Below are 18,796 nucleotides of genomic sequence, written 5' to 3' on the forward strand. Positions count from 1 at the left end.
AATTCCCCAAACATGTACGAAACGATTTGCTTCCTCTTTCCTACTTTGAACAGCTAGGATATGGAACGCCCTTCCGGCGTCAGTTTTCCCTTCCACCTATAGTATGGGTACCTTCAAGTCAAGAGTGAATAGGCATCTTCTAGGCAAGCGCGCTCCATCTTAGGCTGCATCATCACTTGCTAGCAGCTCTGATTGCAGCCAAGCGCTAGTCTATATAATTAAAAAAAAAAAAAATACTATTTGTCCCAGAAAATCAAAAAGATCCCATGGGATTTAAAAAATCTAAATCCATGTGCATCATGGATTTGGTGCAGGGATAGTTTGCATCCCAGACATGGACATAATATAGGCACTTTTAATCCCGAAAATTCAACTAAACAGTATTAAATAACCAAAATCCAATTTATGAAATAAATTCTTCATGTAATACAGGTGTGCAAACAGTTATTATGCAATTCAAATAAAAGAATTAAGTATAAATGGGAGTATGAAACTTGAATACAATGTTACTGCCCTGGGTATTATTACCTATTTAATTGTTTTTCTACAAGATATTTATTAAAGGCCACTTAAAAGGGGTCTCCCGTCACTCGCTCCATACAAACGTAGTTCCAATTTCATTCGAATAATAAGCAACCAACTATTAAGTAAAACTAAAATCTATGCCTGTGGTTTTCCAAATTTCTGTTAAAATATTCGGTTTCAAAGTTACGCGATCTTAAAAATTCACATACAAATCTTTGAACCCTTGTAATTTTAAAACTACATATTTTTAGAAAAATCTTTAACACTACAGGCACAGATATTAGTTTCCAGAATATGTCTGCAAAATTTCATGGACTTTGGTTGCTTAATATTCAAATGAAATTGGAACTACGATTGTATGGAGTAAGTGACGGAGAGAGCCCTGTTAAGCACCGAAGAAGAGGAGTTCAGTTTATAGGTTGCCGAACGCCGATTGAGAAACAAATTACTAAAAGTTTAGTATTAACATATGTGAGTAACCTAAGTACCTGGATATGAAGATAAATAAGTATTCGTAATAAAATAATAATCGACTTACATATGAAATTCAGCATTTTTGGTGAATTTATTTGATGAATAATTACAATTTATAATTTTTTGATCGACTTCTATCCAAGCATGCTCCAAGATGAACTTTCCTAACTCCTTGCTTGTGAGTGAAGATAATATTAATTATGTATTTTGTGACTGACCTACGACAAAATACTCACAAAAATAAAATATTTTTTTTTTTTTTTTTTTTCTTCTCGTCTGGCTTTACATAGATTAGCCAATGTCAGGTTTGTATTTATAATTACAAGTTAGGGAAACTATATATTATGTATAAAATAATGAAAAATCGGGATTTGGAATTGGAAAGGAAAAGGATTTTTTTAAAATAATTACATAATATACATATATCTAAACATATACATAAATAATAATATAATATAAGTAACTATACATTAACTATATCTTGATATCATTATGTTCTATGAACAAAGATAAAACTTTGTAAACATTAAATGAATTTGTGTATAACAAACATAATATAGATGTAGGAAATGGAATGTGCAATGATTCGAGATTAGCAAGAAAGTCAGTTCGATCATATAGAGTGCATGCAAAGAAAACATGGTTCAAATCCCCATACTCCCCACAGGAACAGTGAGGATCGGGAACAATTTTCATCCTGTGTAAATGCGCCGGGGTACATACATGACCCAGGCGCATTCTACACAGAATAGAAGTAACAGTTTTTGAGAAAACTAACTGGCTGAACCATGGTTTCCTCGGAATGGACGTCTGAATTTTTCTATAATGTTTACCCACTGAACCATCGTTACTCCATACCCCATCCCACGCTTCATACAAATATACTTTGGATAAATTTATCAAATCAGAACAATAATTGGTGAATGGAACAGTATCTCCAACACGTATCGCCTCATTTGCCAATTGGTCAGCTCTTTCATTTCCGGGAATGCCCACATGGCTTGGAACCCAAGCCAACACAACATCACAATTTTTCTGTGAACACTTATATAAAAGATCTCTAATGCCAAAAACAATTGAAGACTGCTTATGGGATTTGAATGGAAATCTATTGATAGCTTCTAGAGCACTGCAGGAATCAGAGAATATGACTGTTTTTGGTATCTTTAAAATTAAAACATATTCTAAAGCTTTAAGTAAACCATAACATTCACCCGTGTAAACGGAAGCTTCAGGTGGAAGTTTAACTTGTTGTATACCCTTATATTGTGAATGATAGATCCCAATGCCAACGCAACTCTTATCCTCATGTTTAGATGCATCCGTGAACACATAATGCCAGTCAGGCCATTTATCATTGAGAATGTTTATAAATTCCTGTTTTGAGTTAGGGTTATTTTTTAATTTGGATCCTATGTCGAATTTAATTTCCGGGACAGTAATAAGACCCTTGTAGTTGTGTTGGTATAGAGGAAGAATAATACTTCGATGAGTGGGAGCTCCCAAACTTTCATATTTTCTAAGACTGTTTACAAGACATGGAGAATCTCTATTAGTCCAGTAGTTACCGGTATCAACCTGATAAGCAAGTTGACGTATCTTTAAAAACAAAGGATGAGAACTTAGCTGTAATGTACGGAAAAAGTATTTATCACAAAGGAACTGTCTCCTTAGATATAAGGGCGGATCACAACATTCTACCTGAAGACATTTTATTGGAGTTGATTTCATCGCACCCGTAACCAACCTCAAAGCCTTTGCCTGGATTATATCCAGCTTTTTAACTGCAGTTTTATTACCAGGATGTAATAGGAATGTTCCATAGTCTAAAACACTTCTTATTAAAGCATTGTATAGCAGTCTCATTGTAAAAGGATGAGCACCCCACCATACTCCTGTAAGACACCTTAAAATATTCAAATTTTTCTCGCATCTTAATAAAACATATTCCCAATGTGGAATTCCAGTAAGTTTAGAGTCCAATATTACACCTAGAAATTTCGCCTGATCTTTAACTGCTAGCGGAATTCCATTGTAATTAATATGAGGAGATGGTAGATTTCGCTTCCGAGAAAATACTACAACAGAGCTTTTAGATGGTGACAAATCTAGACCATTATTATGTAACCAACATTTTAAGGCATTTAACGCTAAGTTTAACAACTCACTAACATTATCTAAGGATGGCCCAGCAACATACAAAAGCAAATCATCTGCATATTGAAGCACATTTGCATATCTATTTACAGAAATGTCCAAATCGTAAGTATAAATGTTATATAAAATAGGGCTCAAAACAGAACCTTGTGGCAAACCCTTCCACACAGTTCTATAAATAAATTCATCTTCGACCGAATCTAGCGAATACTTTATATATCTTTCGTACAACATATTTACAATAAAATTAATTAATAAGTTAGGAATATTCAGGGCAAGCAATTTATGTTTTAGAATTGAAATATTTACATTATCGTAGGCGGCTTTTATGTCCAGGAAGGCAGCAACCAATGACTCATTTTTAGAGAAGCTTAGTCTTATGTCTGTGGTAAAAATGCTTAAGCTGTCAATAGTACATTTACCTTTCCTAAAACCAAACTGGTTTCTCGATAATAATGTATTATGTTCTAAAAACCATTCCAGCCTGATTTTAATAAGGTGTTCAGCAGTTTTAGCTAATACTGACGATAATGCTATTGGTCTATACGATGTTGGATCTGAACTCGGTTTATTCGGCTTCCGTAATAAGATCAAAGTTTGGGACCGCCAGGATTCGGGGACGATACCCGCCATCATAACGTTGTTGATCAAAGAAAGGTAGTACCTGAGACCATTGTCGTCAAGATTCGATAAGAAGGAATAAGGAATTCCGTCTTCACCTGGTGCAGAGTCTTTAGTCGTTGAAAGTACGCCTTTCAATTCGTTAAGTGTAAATGGCGAATTTAAATCTACATTACAATTATTAGACAATATAGGGGTTAAGGCCATGGGACATTCAGGTACATAAGGAGGACCCAAACGATCCATGACTTGCTCTGCTAGAACTGGAGATATTTTATTCTGTTGGGAATCTTTAAATGCAGATCTAAACCTTCTTATATTTTGCCAAACAATTGATGGTGAAACATTAGGACTTAAGGATTTACAAAACCTGTGCCACCCTTCATATTTTTTTACCCGAAGTAGCTCCTTAGTAGTATTAGCAATTTCTAAGTAACGCTCAAAATTGTCATCAGTCATATTTTGGCAAAATTGCTTCTCTGCTTCTTTTCTTTGCTTAACTGCATTAGTGCATTCTACATCCCACCATGGTGGTGATGGAATAAATTCCATACCACACCTTTTTACAGGAAAAGTTTCATTTGCAGCTTCAATTAATATTGTAGATAATGCTTGTGAGCATTCTAATATGTTAGAGTGACTAATTTCTGGTAAATTATTGATTTTCTTTTCTACAGCTACACTATACAGACTCCATTTAGCGTCTATCAGTTTATGTTTTATGCGTGGCTGTCTTACATGTTTTGGAGGTTTTTCAAAAGGGAAAGTAATGATTAAAGGGTAGTGATCACTACCACCAGTAGATTCAGCGGGAGACCAGATGAGAGATGAAGCAAGATCAGGAGTGCAAATGGACAAATCAGGAGCACTAGGTGTCCGTGCCAACCGAGTGGGTGACCCAGTATTCAAAATGCACAGATTATGGGAGCTTATTAAATCTAACAACTTTTCTCCATAGAAGGTTGATGTGGCACAACCCCATAATTCGTGATGAGAGTTAAAATCCCCTAAACATAAAAATGGTTTCGGTAAAAAATTAAAAATTTCACTAATTTCATTAAATATATCATTATTAGGACGAGAGAAATATACAGATACATAACATATACTATTTACAATAACTGCAATAACAGACAAGTTATCGCTATGTACAGGAAGAGTGATAGGTGTGAATGTCAGAGTATTTTTGATGAGTATAGCCACTCCACCATACCCATCAGGTCTGTCTTCCCTGAGACAAACATACCCCGGCATTTTGAATAAAAATTCCTTTCTCAACCATGTCTCTTGGAGACAGATGAGAAAAGGATCATGTTTATTTATGAGATGTATTAAGTCTTGTTTTCTACTGTTGAGACTCAAGCAATTCCACTGAATCACTCTGGCTCTGTGATCCATTATTATTAGATATTTGATATAAGGCTTCAATTACTGTGGCAACGTGGGACGGTGTAACTATATTCGATTGTGATAATAATTGAATCAATATTTTAATAATGTCTGCCATTTTCATGTTATTTTCAGTACTATTGTTATTAAAATTAAACTTCTGTTTAGGTAAAACAGGATCTCTTATTATTTCTGAGTGGGCAAAGTGGTCATAGCCTTTGCTAAGCTTTGAGGGTAATCTTGGCTTTGCGAAGACTGTTTTTTTATATGAATGAGGCACTGAGTTTGAAGTGGATGGAATGTTGGATTTTTGAGGACCATGTATATCCTGTGGTGGAGAGGTGATACAGGTGTTGAAAACAAAGCTTCAGCATATGACATGTTTGAAACTGGTGGATGCATTTTAATTGCTTCCATATAAGAAATACAACTTTTGCTCATGGTTTCTTTAATTGCTCTTTGTCTGTTATGTTCTAAACATTTTTTATTTATAGCTTGATGCGCTCCCTTGCATAAGCAACACCGGTAATCCTCCTCTTCCACCTGACAAGTATCACCAGAGTGCCCTTGGGTACATTTATAACACTTTGGCACTGACCTGCACTGATTTTTCACGTGGCCAAAACGGCAGCATCGGTAGCACTGCACAGTCGGATAAATATACAATTCAACAGGTAAAGCCGTGTAACACATGTATACCCGGGTAGGTAAAATTTGGCCATCAAAGGTTATTATTACTGTCCCAGTACTAATGAATTGGTTTGTATCATTTACAACGATTTTTCTTTTGATCCGCCTTATTTTAATGATTGGACCACAACCAAGTGGAACACTCATGTTAAGTAATACCTCTTCTTCGGACCAGTCATTAGGTACACCTTTTACTACACCCATGCGTGTGACATTAAAAGTAGGTATAAATGCCCTATATTTTGCGGATTCAAGAATTTTGTTTGTCAAGAAATTATTGGCATCCAAGTAGGAAGAAAAAGCCATACTAATGCGATTCCTTCCTACCCGTTTCAAGCTTCCGTTCACAACACCATTGAATTTATTATGTTTTAAAAAGCGACCAAAAGTTATAGGATGCAGAGTAGTTGAGCTATCACTATTTTCGCATTCTTTTTGTATATGCACTACATATGGGGCACTATCGGATTGTTGGTAATAAGTACGGCCAATTGGCACTCGAGTTGGTAGTGAGGAGGTTCCATTATTATCGGTGGGGTTTGTAGATTCAGTAGGGTATGTCGGATTTGGGTTAGCCTTGTTATTATTACTATTATTATTAATTTCAAACTTGCAATCGCAACTGTACTGTTCTTTTCCATCTCTAGTTTTTGTTTTCCTTTTTCGTTTATTACATGTTAAACAAATGCGTGAGAATATTTTCCTTTTAAGAGTTTTGTCGACATTGGACACGACAGATACATCAGTGTCCATTGACGACTCAACCGCTGCTATTAGTATATCCATTTTTGATGTATTATCCAATGATCCCGAAGGATTTGACCCCCCTGGATCGGGGGGCCGGATGTCCATAACGTTGAAATTTAAACTATACTAAATTTTAAAACTTACCTATATATACAGCTATCTACTATGAAAATGTCACTAAAACTACAATATTTACACTATAAAACAACACCAATCCCTTTCCAAATTGTATTAAAAAATTAAAGGAAGAAAATTTCACGTCCGCTTATGTACGCAGTTTCCCGCCCTTAAAATAAAATATACTCTTTGAATAAAATGAAATGAAACCACATTCCACATTGAAACTTTATTTTACAAAACAACCACAGAAAACAACTAACCAGTAACCACAGAGTACATACCATTCCCGTATGTAAAAAGTACTCTGTGGTACATACTAATGTACCAAAGAGTATGTAACCACTACGTGATGTAGGTACTCTGTGCGGAGTGTTAAAAAGAAGGTTTTGTATGTCTCACACTGGCCGTCTGTTTTATTCTAATTCTGTTTAAAATTTGGAATGACACTCTAACATGTCTTCTAATAAAAATATGTTTTTCTCAAAGTATAATATATATATTTTTTTTAATTCACTATAGGTCAAGCGCTTGACCACAATCACACCTGATGGAAAGTGATTTATTTTAATTGAATTTTATCGATCCTAAAACGGACTCTAATACGGAGAACAACAGACCAAGTACCAAGTACAAAAAAATTAAAAAAACTAGAGTTTGGCTAATGAAAGATGACACTCGGCTTTTTTCCAAACTTTTTAGTGGGCAACTCTAAAACGATGATCGACGTCAGCCATTTCTTATGTTAGTATGACAATTTAATTTTGATACTTGGTTTAAATTCGGAAAAGATATTAATATTAATTATGTTTTCTAATACCATGTCTCATAGCACATAGCTTTTATTATATTACGATTGTAAGCGATACGATATAACATGACACACAAAAAATGTTTTCTATGACAATAAACCTGGAAGAAGTATCAGGGACGTCAAAGTGTCTGGGAATCCAACCCCCAACCCCTTGATGAGTTTTTAAAAATGTAGAGGCTTGTAAAACCGGATATGTGTGAAAACATTTCTATGCTGTAAATAAATCTTAAAAAAATTAAATGATTGCAAGTATCAAATTGAGTTATTCAAATTTTTTCACTATAAGTTTGGGGATGCCCTCCGAATTTTTTTTAAATTTGCCGAGCGATTTCAGTCTCATCTTTCACTAGCCAGACCATACCAAACTACTACCAAAAAACCTTCGATCAAAAAACTATCAAAAAACCAAACAAAAACATTTTTCAAACACAAAAACTCTCTCGTCTGGCTTTACACAGATTAGCCAATGTCAAGTTTGTAGTTATAAGTTAGGGAAGCTATATAAGTATGGAATTAATCTGTGCCGGCGCTCGCCGACACTCGCGCGGCGCCCTTTTATAGCGCTTCCCAGTCAGTTCCACCACCAAAAAACACAAAAAAAAACACTCCAAAAAAGCATAACACGCGTGCCAGTAACGCCAACACAGACTAAGTCCACCAAAAAACTATCAATCCATTCAATTTCTTGAATTTTGAATTGCTCTTGTTTATGATGTACCTACTCTGTGGGAACCAAAGACGGCAGATCATGAACTAGGTATCAAGAAAATATCAAGGTAATGCTGGATATACACACTCGCCGAAAACTAGTGTTCTCTTGTAAGATCGAGGACGATTGGTAACAGTAGGTACCTACCATCGACCATCGTACCTACGCGCTACGCGGCCAAGCACCAGAGTTGTAGAGTACACTGAACAGCAAAGAGTATGTAATCACTAATCACTATGGAGTACAGCTACAGGCTACAGCATGAGTGGGGTAACGATCTTGATTACATTAATTATATCAGCTAAAAATATTAAGTACCTTTATAGAAACAAGACTGACAGATCTATCAACGTGCAGCTCAAACGGACGGATCGGGCTGAAACTTGGCATGCCAAGCTGTGGCATGGATAGCTATTATGACGGAGACATCCGATAAGAAAGGATTTTTGAAGATTCTGTCCCAAGGGGAGAAATAGGGTTTGAAACTTGCGTAGTCCACGCAGACGAAGTCACGGGCATATAATATAATTAAGGGGCATGAGGCGGGTCTGCCCGCGAAATTCTAATTCAATTTGGGTTTTTCGCAATTCGTAAACTAATACGACAACGTAGGCTTATGGCATTTTAATTGCGCCAGTGGCAGTATCATCCTCACAGATTTATATAAAAATCTTTACTTGAAAGGGTCGTTTTAGAAATTAGCTCTTGTATCGACCAAGTCTCATGTCGATACTAGAACTAAATTCTTATAAGTGTAAGTATTCAGAATCCGGAACGCGCTGCATAATACTTTTCTTTTTTATGGCGTGGGATGCTGTTTTCTTTTTTTATGGCGTGTGGAGGTTTTTTTATCAGAAACGACGTTGATCTAAGACCCAACAAAATTTTCGGAACCACACAAAAAGGGCGGGAGTCCGATCCCGAGCACGCACCTCTTAACCTTTCAGAGTTATGTATATGGGGAGGCTACCTACATTTTAAGCAATTAAGTAGGTACCTACCTATTTGCTTTAACGGTGAGTGAAGGAAAACATCATGAGGAATCTTGCACGCCTGAGAATTCTCCATAGTGTTCTCAAACGTGTATATCTATATAAAGACTGCCAATCCGCACTGTGCCAGCGTTGTAGACTATGTCCTGAATTCTTTTCATTCAAAGGCGCCATCTCCACTGATGAGAGAATGACTGACTGACTGCGATAGTCTCGCCGTGCCACCAAATTCAATACAACTCTTATACAGGGTGTAACCAGAACGCTAGCAAAAACTTACCTTTTATTATACTACCTTAACACAACCTAATGCCAATAACCATTTGCCATATCTTGTAATTTTAGTATTTTTCAAATTCGCATTGTATAGCGTGCATAACACGGGTCAATGCCCCACCTACGACGCGCGATTGACTTCGAGTGTCCTATTTACGGAACGCTCGTTGGCCTCTAGCGTCAGTCAGGTTTTATTGTTAAGTTACTTTAATTTAAATAAATAAAATAAAAAATAAAAATACAGTAGAGCCTCGATAATCCGTACTCTGAATAATCCGAACGCCGCTGTAATCCGAACTGCCGACTGCCCCTCTCTCTCCCTTACCGTGACCGCTGATCTTATATGTATTTTGTTACGCAAGAGACTGACGAGTCTGGGAATGACGAGTCTTTTGTTGACAATACTTCAGCTTTAAACGTCAAGAAAATTCCTCATTCACAAGCACTGAATACTTGTTTAGATTGGGCTGATGAAAATGACTTGTCTTTATCCGAAAAGATGATGCTGCGTAATTTGAGGGACAAAGCCTTTTTTTGGTCAATAAATAGAACTCGCCAAACTAAAATTGATGACTTTATGAATAAGTAACGTATTTTGTGGTTTAAATATGTGTTTTATAGTACCTGAATAAATATTTTTGGCAAAATATATTTGCATTTTTTTTAACATACTGTAATCCGAACGCTCCGTGAGTCCGAACAGGGGTTATTTTTTGGTAGTTCGGATTATCGAGGCTCTACTGTAAAATAAAAATACTTAGATTTTTTTTAAAATTCGTAGTTTTTATTACTGTATCTTATCAGTAATCATCAGTGCTATCACCTGTCATCATCATCATGATACGATCATCACGATGATAGCAGATAGCATGCCATGCTGTCATCGTTTTTGTTAGCGTTCTGGTTACACCCTGTATAGGCAAATCTCTACAGGGCGATACTGTCGCCAACGACACTGTTATAACTCGGTCGCACTAAGTTTGCACCTCGCTGGAATGCGGCGCCTCTCCCACTTCCCCGCTCACCTCCCCGCGGTCGTCCAGTCGCCTCAGCACGGTCCGCATACCGTACCTAACCGTCAGTGTGACGTCATCGACGCGAGCTGCAAACTTAGCTTGATCGAGTAGTATAGGTCACACTCGTCGAGCTTCTCTCTCCCGTGGAGACGGCGCCTGAGAACAGAGCCGTGGTCAGTAGTGGGCCGGCAATGGGCTGATCATGATGATAATAAAGTAGTAGGAACTATGTGTAATGAAACAAGCTTTTTTAGGAACATTAAAGTTTTTATTATTTCCAAATAAATATATAACACTTTTTTTAATTATATAAATCCTAATGTGGTTAGGTACAGTATTTAAACTATGAATACGAACAAGTGTAAATTAATTTATAACACTCCCGACAAGTGAAGGTTACAGCACCTAGAAAAGAGTTGATAACTTTCAAACGGCTGAACCGATTTTCCTAGATTATATATAAGAAAAAACACTCTCGATCAAGCCACCTTTCAAACAAAAAAAACTAAATTGAAATCGGTTCATTAATTTAGAAGCTTCGGTGCCACAGACAGATACAATGGTACCCACGTCAAACTTATAACACCCCTCTTTTTGGGTTGGAGGTTAAAAAGGTCACAAGTTAGCCCAGCCAAAATAAACATTCAAAGGTACTATAGTTCGCGGCTGAAAATTTGTTACAAAATAAATGTTCGGAACGTTCGGATGTTGAAAGTGTTTAGTTTAAACAAGTGTAAATTAAAAAATTTATAACACCCCCGACAAGTGAAGGTTACAGTAACTAGAAAAGAGCTGATAACTTTCAAACGGCTGAACCGATTTTCTTGGATTATAGCTAAGAACACTCTCGATCAAGCCACCTTTCAAACAAAAAAAACTAAATTAAAATCGGTTCATTAGTTTAGGCGCTACGGTGCCACAGACAGATACACAGATACACACATCAAATACACCCCTCTTTTTGGGTCGGGGGTTAAAAATTGGTCAAGATAACGAGCTTGACATGAGTTACTCACAAATTAGTCGATACTATAGCTAATTTCTTAAACTGAATGCTTTCAAGTAAAGATTTTTATATAAACCTGTGAGGATGATACTGCCATTGTCGGAATTAGAATGCCATAACCCTACTTTGTCCTATAAGTTTCCAAATTGTGAAAAACCAAATTAAATTAGAATTTCGCGGGCAGACCCGTCTCATGCCCCTTAACCACTGAGAGTTCTCATGTGCCTCATTAATTGAATTTTACGAAGTTTTATACTCACAAGAAAAGAGTTTTTCGCTGGTGAGCCCGCATGTGTATCACTAAACTTCGTTTATGAGCAGCTTTATACTCGCATAACTCACAAGAAAAAGGTTTTTCACCAGTGTGCGTTCTCATGTGATTAACTAAATGACTCTTTTGTGAAGATTTATATTTGCAAAACTTGCAAGAATATGGTTTTTCACCAGTGTGGGTTCTCATGTGAGTAACTAAATCACCATTTCTTGAAGATTTATATTTGCAAAACTTGCAAGAAAAGGGTTTTTCACCAGTGTGGGTTCTCATGTGAGTAACTAAATCACTATTTCTTGAAGATTTAAATTTGCAAAACTTGCAAGAATAGGGTTTTTTACCAGTGTGAGTTCTCATGTGAATTGCTAAATAATGCTTACTACCCGTTTTGTACTCGCATAACTCACAAGAAAAAGATTTTTCACCAGTGTGAGATCTCATGTGGCTCACTAAATTACCTTTTCGTGAAAATTTATATTTGCACAACTCACAAGAAAACGGTTTTTCACCAGTGTGAGTTCGCATGTGTCGGTTGACATTACTTTTACGATTAGCTTTATATTGACATAACTTGCAAGTGAATGGCATAATGTCAGTGTGTATCTTAAGGTGTGTAACTAAGTTATCTTTTCTTTTGAACATACTCCCACATAAGTCACAAGTAAACGATTTTTTCTCACTCAGTAAATTATTTTTACAATTGTCACTTTTGGAACATTCAGTTTCACTTTGTAAAGTTTTTGAAACATTAAGCTTATTAACTTCCACTTTATTAGTGAAAGGAGCAATATCTTCTATCGCATCTCTCATGTCTTCGTTCTGACTAACTAGCTGACAGTTGAAATCTTTAGCAGTTGTTTGGTTTGTCACCAGCATTTTGTCTCGTATTAGTACATCCTTGTTATGTGTTTTGAAGACATCGTATAATTTGACTACACAATTTGTTAATTTATTAATGTTTGTCTTACTACTGGTATCCGCACATTGGTTGTGGAATTGTTTTTTTGTCAATTCACTATTGCTTGGTTTCAAAACTTGTTTACTTTTCTGGACTGTACCGGCGTCTTCTAATTGCGCTTGGTTTTCGATACTCGTCGCAATGCCCGCGGATAAAAGAGCATCTGAAACAAAATATGTCCTATTTTATAAACGAGGTGCAGGAGCTAGTGGCAGGAACACTGAAGGGGAATGCTTTCATTTCTACATCCAGTAAGTCTTAGTACAAATCTGAATATCAATATATGATATCAAAAAATTAAAATAATGCCTAAGGCAGTCCATGGACACATTTGTCAACTTCATCATCATCATCAGCCTGTGGACGTCCACTGTTGGACATAGGCCTTCCCTAAAGAGCGCCACCACATCCGGTCCTCAGCCTTCCTCATCCAGCCACTTCCCGCCAGCCGCTTTATGTTGTCAGAACTGTCGTCGTCGTTTGTCAACTTAATTCACATTCATTATTATCAACATAGGAGTAACTTATTTTTGCAAAATGTTCACTAATTATAGCTTATAATTATCTCAGATAATCCCACTTTCTATTTGTGGAAACCACATGAAAATCTGTAAAGTAGTCTTTGAGATTAATCTAAAAAAACACGAACTTTGCGAGGCGCGGGCCTTTTGATACTTTGACTTACTTTATTGCAATTTTCGTAGCGATGATTCCTTTTTGACAATACAGCCCATGTTAACTTGCTGACAATGTAGCTTTCTTTAGGTAAAAGACATTTTAAAATTGATTGAGTAGCTTTTGAGGATCAAATAAACATACAAAAATTCAAATATTATGGAGTTTAGATTAAGTTACCATTAAAACCAGTGATATTAATTTTTTTTTTTATAGTTGTTATAGTTACATGAAAACAATGTATAGTGGAATAGTTCCTCTCCCGTGCGAAGCTGGGGCGCGACGCTGGTAATCCTAATCCTAATAATATAAATGCGAAAGTGTGTCTATCTGTGTGTCTGTTACGTTTTCATGGCCCAACCACTGAACCAATTTTAATGAAATTTGATACAGACTTGGGAAACATCCCAGGGCACAACATAGGCTACTTTTTATCCCGGAAAATTGAAGAGTTCCTACAAGATTTAAAAAAACCAAACTCCACGCGGGCGAAGCCGCGGGCATCCTCTAGTGGTATATAAAAGACTTCACTGATCACTTACCCGAGGTTAGAGCCGAGTCTGTGGAACGAAGAGGGCCATCGTTCAGCTTCTGAACGGCCTGCCTGTAAGATATATCAGAATGCATCTAGAGTGTACTGGGGAGCCCGCAGAGAGGAAAGGGTTATGATACTATTACATGTGTATAAAAATTGTATTGGTAGGTTTACTGACCTGTTCTCTGTCAGGAGTGAAGAGTGTGAGGAGCTGGAGCTCACAGCTGTATGAGGCTTGCATACTCGGGACATGCCACGGTCTCCATCACTGCTCTGCCAAATACAAAACAAACTCATTACATTTCCTTTCATTCCATACCTTTGAGTGAGTGAGTAATAAACTGAAAGTGTGTTTCATATTGAAGACTGTCTCACCTGGATATGCATGCTCATATGTTGCATATAAGCAAGTTCACAGACAAACTCCTCAGGACAAAGAGTACATTCGAAGGGAGCACTTTCACACTTTATCGGCTCCAGTGTTTCAGTCACTTGTTCTGCAACAGCTCGGTTTCTCCCGAGAGCTTCGAGAATAGCTTCATCCAGAAGTTTTAATTCCAACTTTATGCTATCGTCAGATAAGTATCCTTCATGAGACGCAACAAACTCGTCATTGACATTGTCTGTGATGACAAAAGTCTCATCTTCATTTGACACTTCCATATCTTCATCAACCGACATACAGTCATAATTTTCCTCTTCCTCTTTCACTTCAACTCTGTGTTCCGTTGCCTCTGATTCTGTCTGTTTGTCTTCTGAGGGGTCTTCTAGTATGTACAAGTCACAGGGATCAGGTCCTAGCATTGTCATCACAAAATTATTTTTTAGTTGATGTCTTGTGCGATTTATCATTTTTAGATGACGTCTAGTAATCTGTTGGGGTACAAAATTATTAATTGAAAACATAATTTTCAATTAGCAAATGATTTACAATAGAAATGAAAACATAAAGTAAGAAAGCAAAGGTGGAAATTGATAAGTTAACAACATTAGGTACTCACTAATTCATGTTGATCAACTAAGTCCATCATCAGCGCGCGGGCTCTCAAGCTCTTGTCTCTAAATCGCCGAAAGTTTTTCAATCTTTGAGCACATTGTACACAAACCATTTGTTTTAGGTTTCCTTGATCACACAACTGAAACAACATATGATTAAAGACTTCAAACATTCCATAAACAACTTTGTGCTATAATAATGATTGTCCTGTGTGTTACATACAATACATGACTGTAGACTATCATAAATTAACAACTTACCCGATGTCCCGTTAACTTTTCATATGCTTCTTCTAGTTTGAGTTTACTCATCAGAAACATCTTGCTGTCAGTGTCTAGGCATATCGTGCAAACCTGTAAATATACTACTAGTTACTTCTACATTTCTGTTTCCATATTACAATAGGTATGAGAGGAAAGACATCCAGTTTCCTCTTAGTCCTCAGACACACATGATCTGACTCAGTTACTTTTAACTTACTTTCTATGACATGATATTATGAAGAAGTTACCTGCACTGTTGAAGGAATAGCACCAGTAACAATGTGCTTTAAACCAATTTCCGTTTCATAAATGTCATCAGTTAGGAAATGCTTGGAGCAGACCACGGCTGAGTCTGGTAGGTGACTGTCTTGTTTACCGAGGGCTCTGAGCCAAGCAGCACGAAGACGAACATCATTGGGAAAACTGGAAATTACAATTTATGTTACACTAAAAGTAGCCAGCAACATGAACCTTCCTCATCATGTGCTGTTAATGTAGGTGAAAATAACCGGCCAAGTGCGAGTCATACTTGCGCACTGAGGGTTCCGTCCACAGGTATTTTTTCTGACATTTTGCACGATAAATTTAAAACTTTTATGCATAAAAATAAATAATAATCTGTTTTATCCCTTCTTGGTATAGTTATCTTTGAAAATTTAAAAACATTTTTTTTTTAAATGATGTAACCACAATTTCACAGTTTTCGGATTTATTCCTTTACTTGTGCTACAAGAGTTATCTATCTGCCAAATTTCATGATTCTAGGTCAACGTGGCTTCAGTACAGTTGTCACACTGTCTACTAATCTGTACCAACTGAGCACTGCGCAGACCAGCAGCCTGCAGCTTAAACTGACTAAGACAACAAGGCCTCAATGCCTCCTACGCTGATGTCGGTCGCTCACGTACGCGTGTGGTTTCTACTGCATTGTCAGCGTCGCAGTGTCGTGCTTGTATGATGTACTCGTACAGGCGAGTCTCGAGCGCCGGCAGCGCGCCTCGGTGGAACTTTACATGATGGAGTTTACTGTAACGTCTTACGAATCAATTGCAATATTGCATTATATACTCACCCGTGAAAACTAATGCCCTTCCTCGCTGACGGAGACACATCGTCGGAAGTAGTTTTGCAGAAAGACACGCAACACCGCATATTCAATGTGTACCTCACCTCTGCCTTACTATTTTCAGTAAAAGTACAAGTAAAAGTATTTGTGTGAATCTGACTTTTTTTATTTATTAAATTATTATTGACGTAGAGAAACACCGACCAGAAACAAAAGGTAGAGAAATTAAACGCCTGCTTGTTTCGTGAATATCAAAAGCATCTCCACAGATTAATAGAGCATCTCCGGATTCGTGGTCTGTGATCAAAGAGTGTCAAGAGTGTGGTTAGCAGTTAGCACAGATTAGGTATTAGTTACTACCCGGATTCGTGGTCTGTGGTTACTACGTGTGGTTAGAATATTATCTATGGTAATCTCTACCATTTTTTTTTATCTCGTCTGGTTTTAGTTATAATACGTCCATGGGTTTTACACAGATTAGCCAATGTCAAGTTTGTAGTTATTTACAATTAGGTATTTACAAGTTAGGGAAATATTCTAAACTAGCTGATGCCCGCAGCTTCGCCCGCGTGGATTGGTCAGATCCCCTGCAGCATCAGGATTGAGGAGTTGGACTCCAATTTTTTATGAAACAATGTCGCAAAGTTCCTCTATCGATTAAAAAAGAAATGACGCAAATCGGTTCAGCCGTTCCCAAGATTAGCCTTTTCAAACAGACAGACAGACAGACAAATATTTTAAAAACTTGTGATTCAGTTATAGTATCGTTCAAATAACCATATGACCTTAATATGCGGTAGTTATTTCGAAATTACAGACAGACACTCCAATTTTATTTATTAGTATAGATTAGTATAGATTAAGTATGGACTTCATCAATGCCGGCGCTCGCCGACACACGCGCGGCGCCCCTTTAGAGCGCTTCCCAGTCAGTTCCACCACCAGTAAACAACAGTGAAACACCCAAAAATACACTCCAAAAAGGCACAACACGCGCGCCAGCGAACGCCAACACAGACGAAGTCCACCAAATACTATCAATCCCTTGAATTTTGAATTGCTCTTGTTCATGATGTACCATGTACCTACTCTGTGGGAACCAAAGACGGCAGATCATGAACTAGGTATCAAGAAAATATCAAGGTAATGCTGGATATACACACTCGCCGAAAACTAGTGTTCTCTTGTTAGATCGAGGACGATTGGTAACAGCAGTAGGTACCTACCATCGACCATAGTACCTACGCGCTACGCGGCCAAGCACCAGAGTTGTAGAGTACATTGAACAGCAAAGAGTATGTAATCACTAATCACTATGGAGTACAGCTACAGGCTACAGCATGAGTGGCGTAACGATCTTAATTACATTAATTAAATCAGCTATTATAATATTAAGTAACTATACAGAAACAAGACTGACAGATCTATCAACGTGCAGCTCAATCAGACGGATCGGGCTGAAACTTGGCATGCCAAGCTGTGGCATGGATAGCTATTATGACAGAGACATCCTGAAAGGATTTTTTGAAGATTCTGTCCCAAAGGGAGAAATAGGGTTTGAAACTTGCGTGTCCACGCAGACGAAGTCACGGGCATATAATATAATTAAGGGGCATGAGACGGGTCTGCCCGCGAAATTCTTTAATTTGGTTTTCGCAATTTGTAAACTAATACGACAACCTAGGCTTATGTCATTTTAATTGCGCCAATGGCAGTGTCATCGTCACAGGTTTATATAAAAATCTTTACTTGAAAGGGTCCAGGGGTCCAGTTATAGAAATTAGCTGTTGTATCAACCAAGTCAAAATACTTAAACAGATTTTTTTTTTTAAATCACACTTTTTATTACTGTATCTTATCAGTAATCATCAGTGCTATCATCTGTCATCGTTTTTGATGGCGTTCTGGTTACACCCTGTATAGGCAAATCTCTACAGGGCGATACTGTCGCCAACGACACTGTTATAACTCGGTCGCGCTCAGTTTTGCACCTCGCTGGAATGCGGCGCCTCTCCCACTTCCCCGCGGTCGTCCAGTCGCCTCCGCACGGTCCGCATACCGTACCTAACCGTCAGTGTGACGTCATCGACGCGAGCTGCAAACTTAGCTTGACCGAGTAGTATAGGTCACACTCGTCGAGCTTCCCTCTCCCGTGGAGACGGCGCCTGAGAACAGAGCCGTAGTCAGTAGTGGGCCGGCAATGGGCTGATCATGATGATAATGAAGTAGTAGGTGGTAGATAGGTATGTGTAATGAAACAAGCTTTTTAGGAACATTTAAGTTTTTATTATTTCCAAATAAATTTAACACTTTTTTTAATTACATAATATATAAATCCCAATTTGGTTAGGTACAGTATTTAAACTATACGAACAAGTGTAAATTAATTTATAACACTCCCGACAAGTGAAGGTTACAGTACCTAGAAAAGAGTTGATAACTTTCAAACGGCTGAACCGATTTTCCTAGATTATATATAAGAAAAAACACTCTCAATC

General features: G+C 37.4%; 2 protein-coding genes and 1 long non-coding RNA gene across 3 annotated transcripts in view; 1 reads left to right on the plus strand and 2 right to left on the minus strand.

The window, feature by feature from the left end:
- Positions 1-1,242, minus strand: part of LOC123879417 (ferrochelatase, mitochondrial) — a 28,384-nt gene extending 27,142 nt beyond the window's left edge. Inside the window, exon 1 of the mRNA XM_045927111.1 lies at positions 1,064-1,242. Within this exon, the coding sequence (XP_045783067.1) occupies positions 1,064-1,079 (16 nt within the window). The 5' untranslated portion in view covers positions 1,080-1,242. The remainder of the gene's footprint in view (positions 1-1,063) is intronic.
- A 10,288-nt stretch (positions 1,243-11,530) lies between these two features.
- On the plus strand, positions 11,531-12,332 carry LOC123879446. The gene is made up of 3 exons (XR_006799000.1): positions 11,531-11,780; positions 11,852-12,052; positions 12,221-12,332. It is a non-coding gene; the product is annotated as an uncharacterized LOC123879446 (long non-coding RNA).
- Positions 11,789-16,640, minus strand: LOC123879401 (zinc finger protein 271-like). Its single transcript, XM_045927076.1, has 8 exons — positions 16,305-16,640; positions 15,481-15,655; positions 15,230-15,322; positions 14,974-15,108; positions 14,348-14,845; positions 14,151-14,245; positions 13,980-14,041; positions 11,789-12,925 (listed from the first exon to the last, which is right to left on the minus strand). The coding sequence occupies exons 1-8, from the start codon at positions 16,382-16,384 to the stop codon at positions 11,790-11,792; spliced, it is 2,274 nt and encodes a 757-aa protein (XP_045783032.1). The 5' UTR covers positions 16,385-16,640; the 3' UTR covers position 11,789.
- Between the last annotated feature and the right edge of the window lie 2,156 nt (positions 16,641-18,796).

This window comes from Maniola jurtina, chromosome 28 (assembly GCF_905333055.1).
Source record: "Maniola jurtina chromosome 28, ilManJurt1.1, whole genome shotgun sequence".
NCBI classification, from domain to species: Eukaryota; Metazoa; Arthropoda; class Insecta; order Lepidoptera; family Nymphalidae; genus Maniola; species Maniola jurtina.

Excerpts from the sequence above, each read along its gene's own strand:
- LOC123879401 (XM_045927076.1), bottom strand. The coding sequence starts at position 16,384 with ATGCGGTGTTGCGTGTCTTTCTGCAAAACTACTTCCGACGATGTGTCT. Across the intron at positions 15,656-16,304 it reads AAGGGCATTAGTTTTCACGG|TTTTCCCAATGATGTTCGTC; the intron begins GTGAGTATATAA and ends TGTAATTTCCAG. Across the intron at positions 12,926-13,979 it reads AGACTCGGCTCTAACCTCGG|ATGCTCTTTTATCCGCGGGC; the intron begins GTAAGTGATCAG and ends ATTTTGTTTCAG.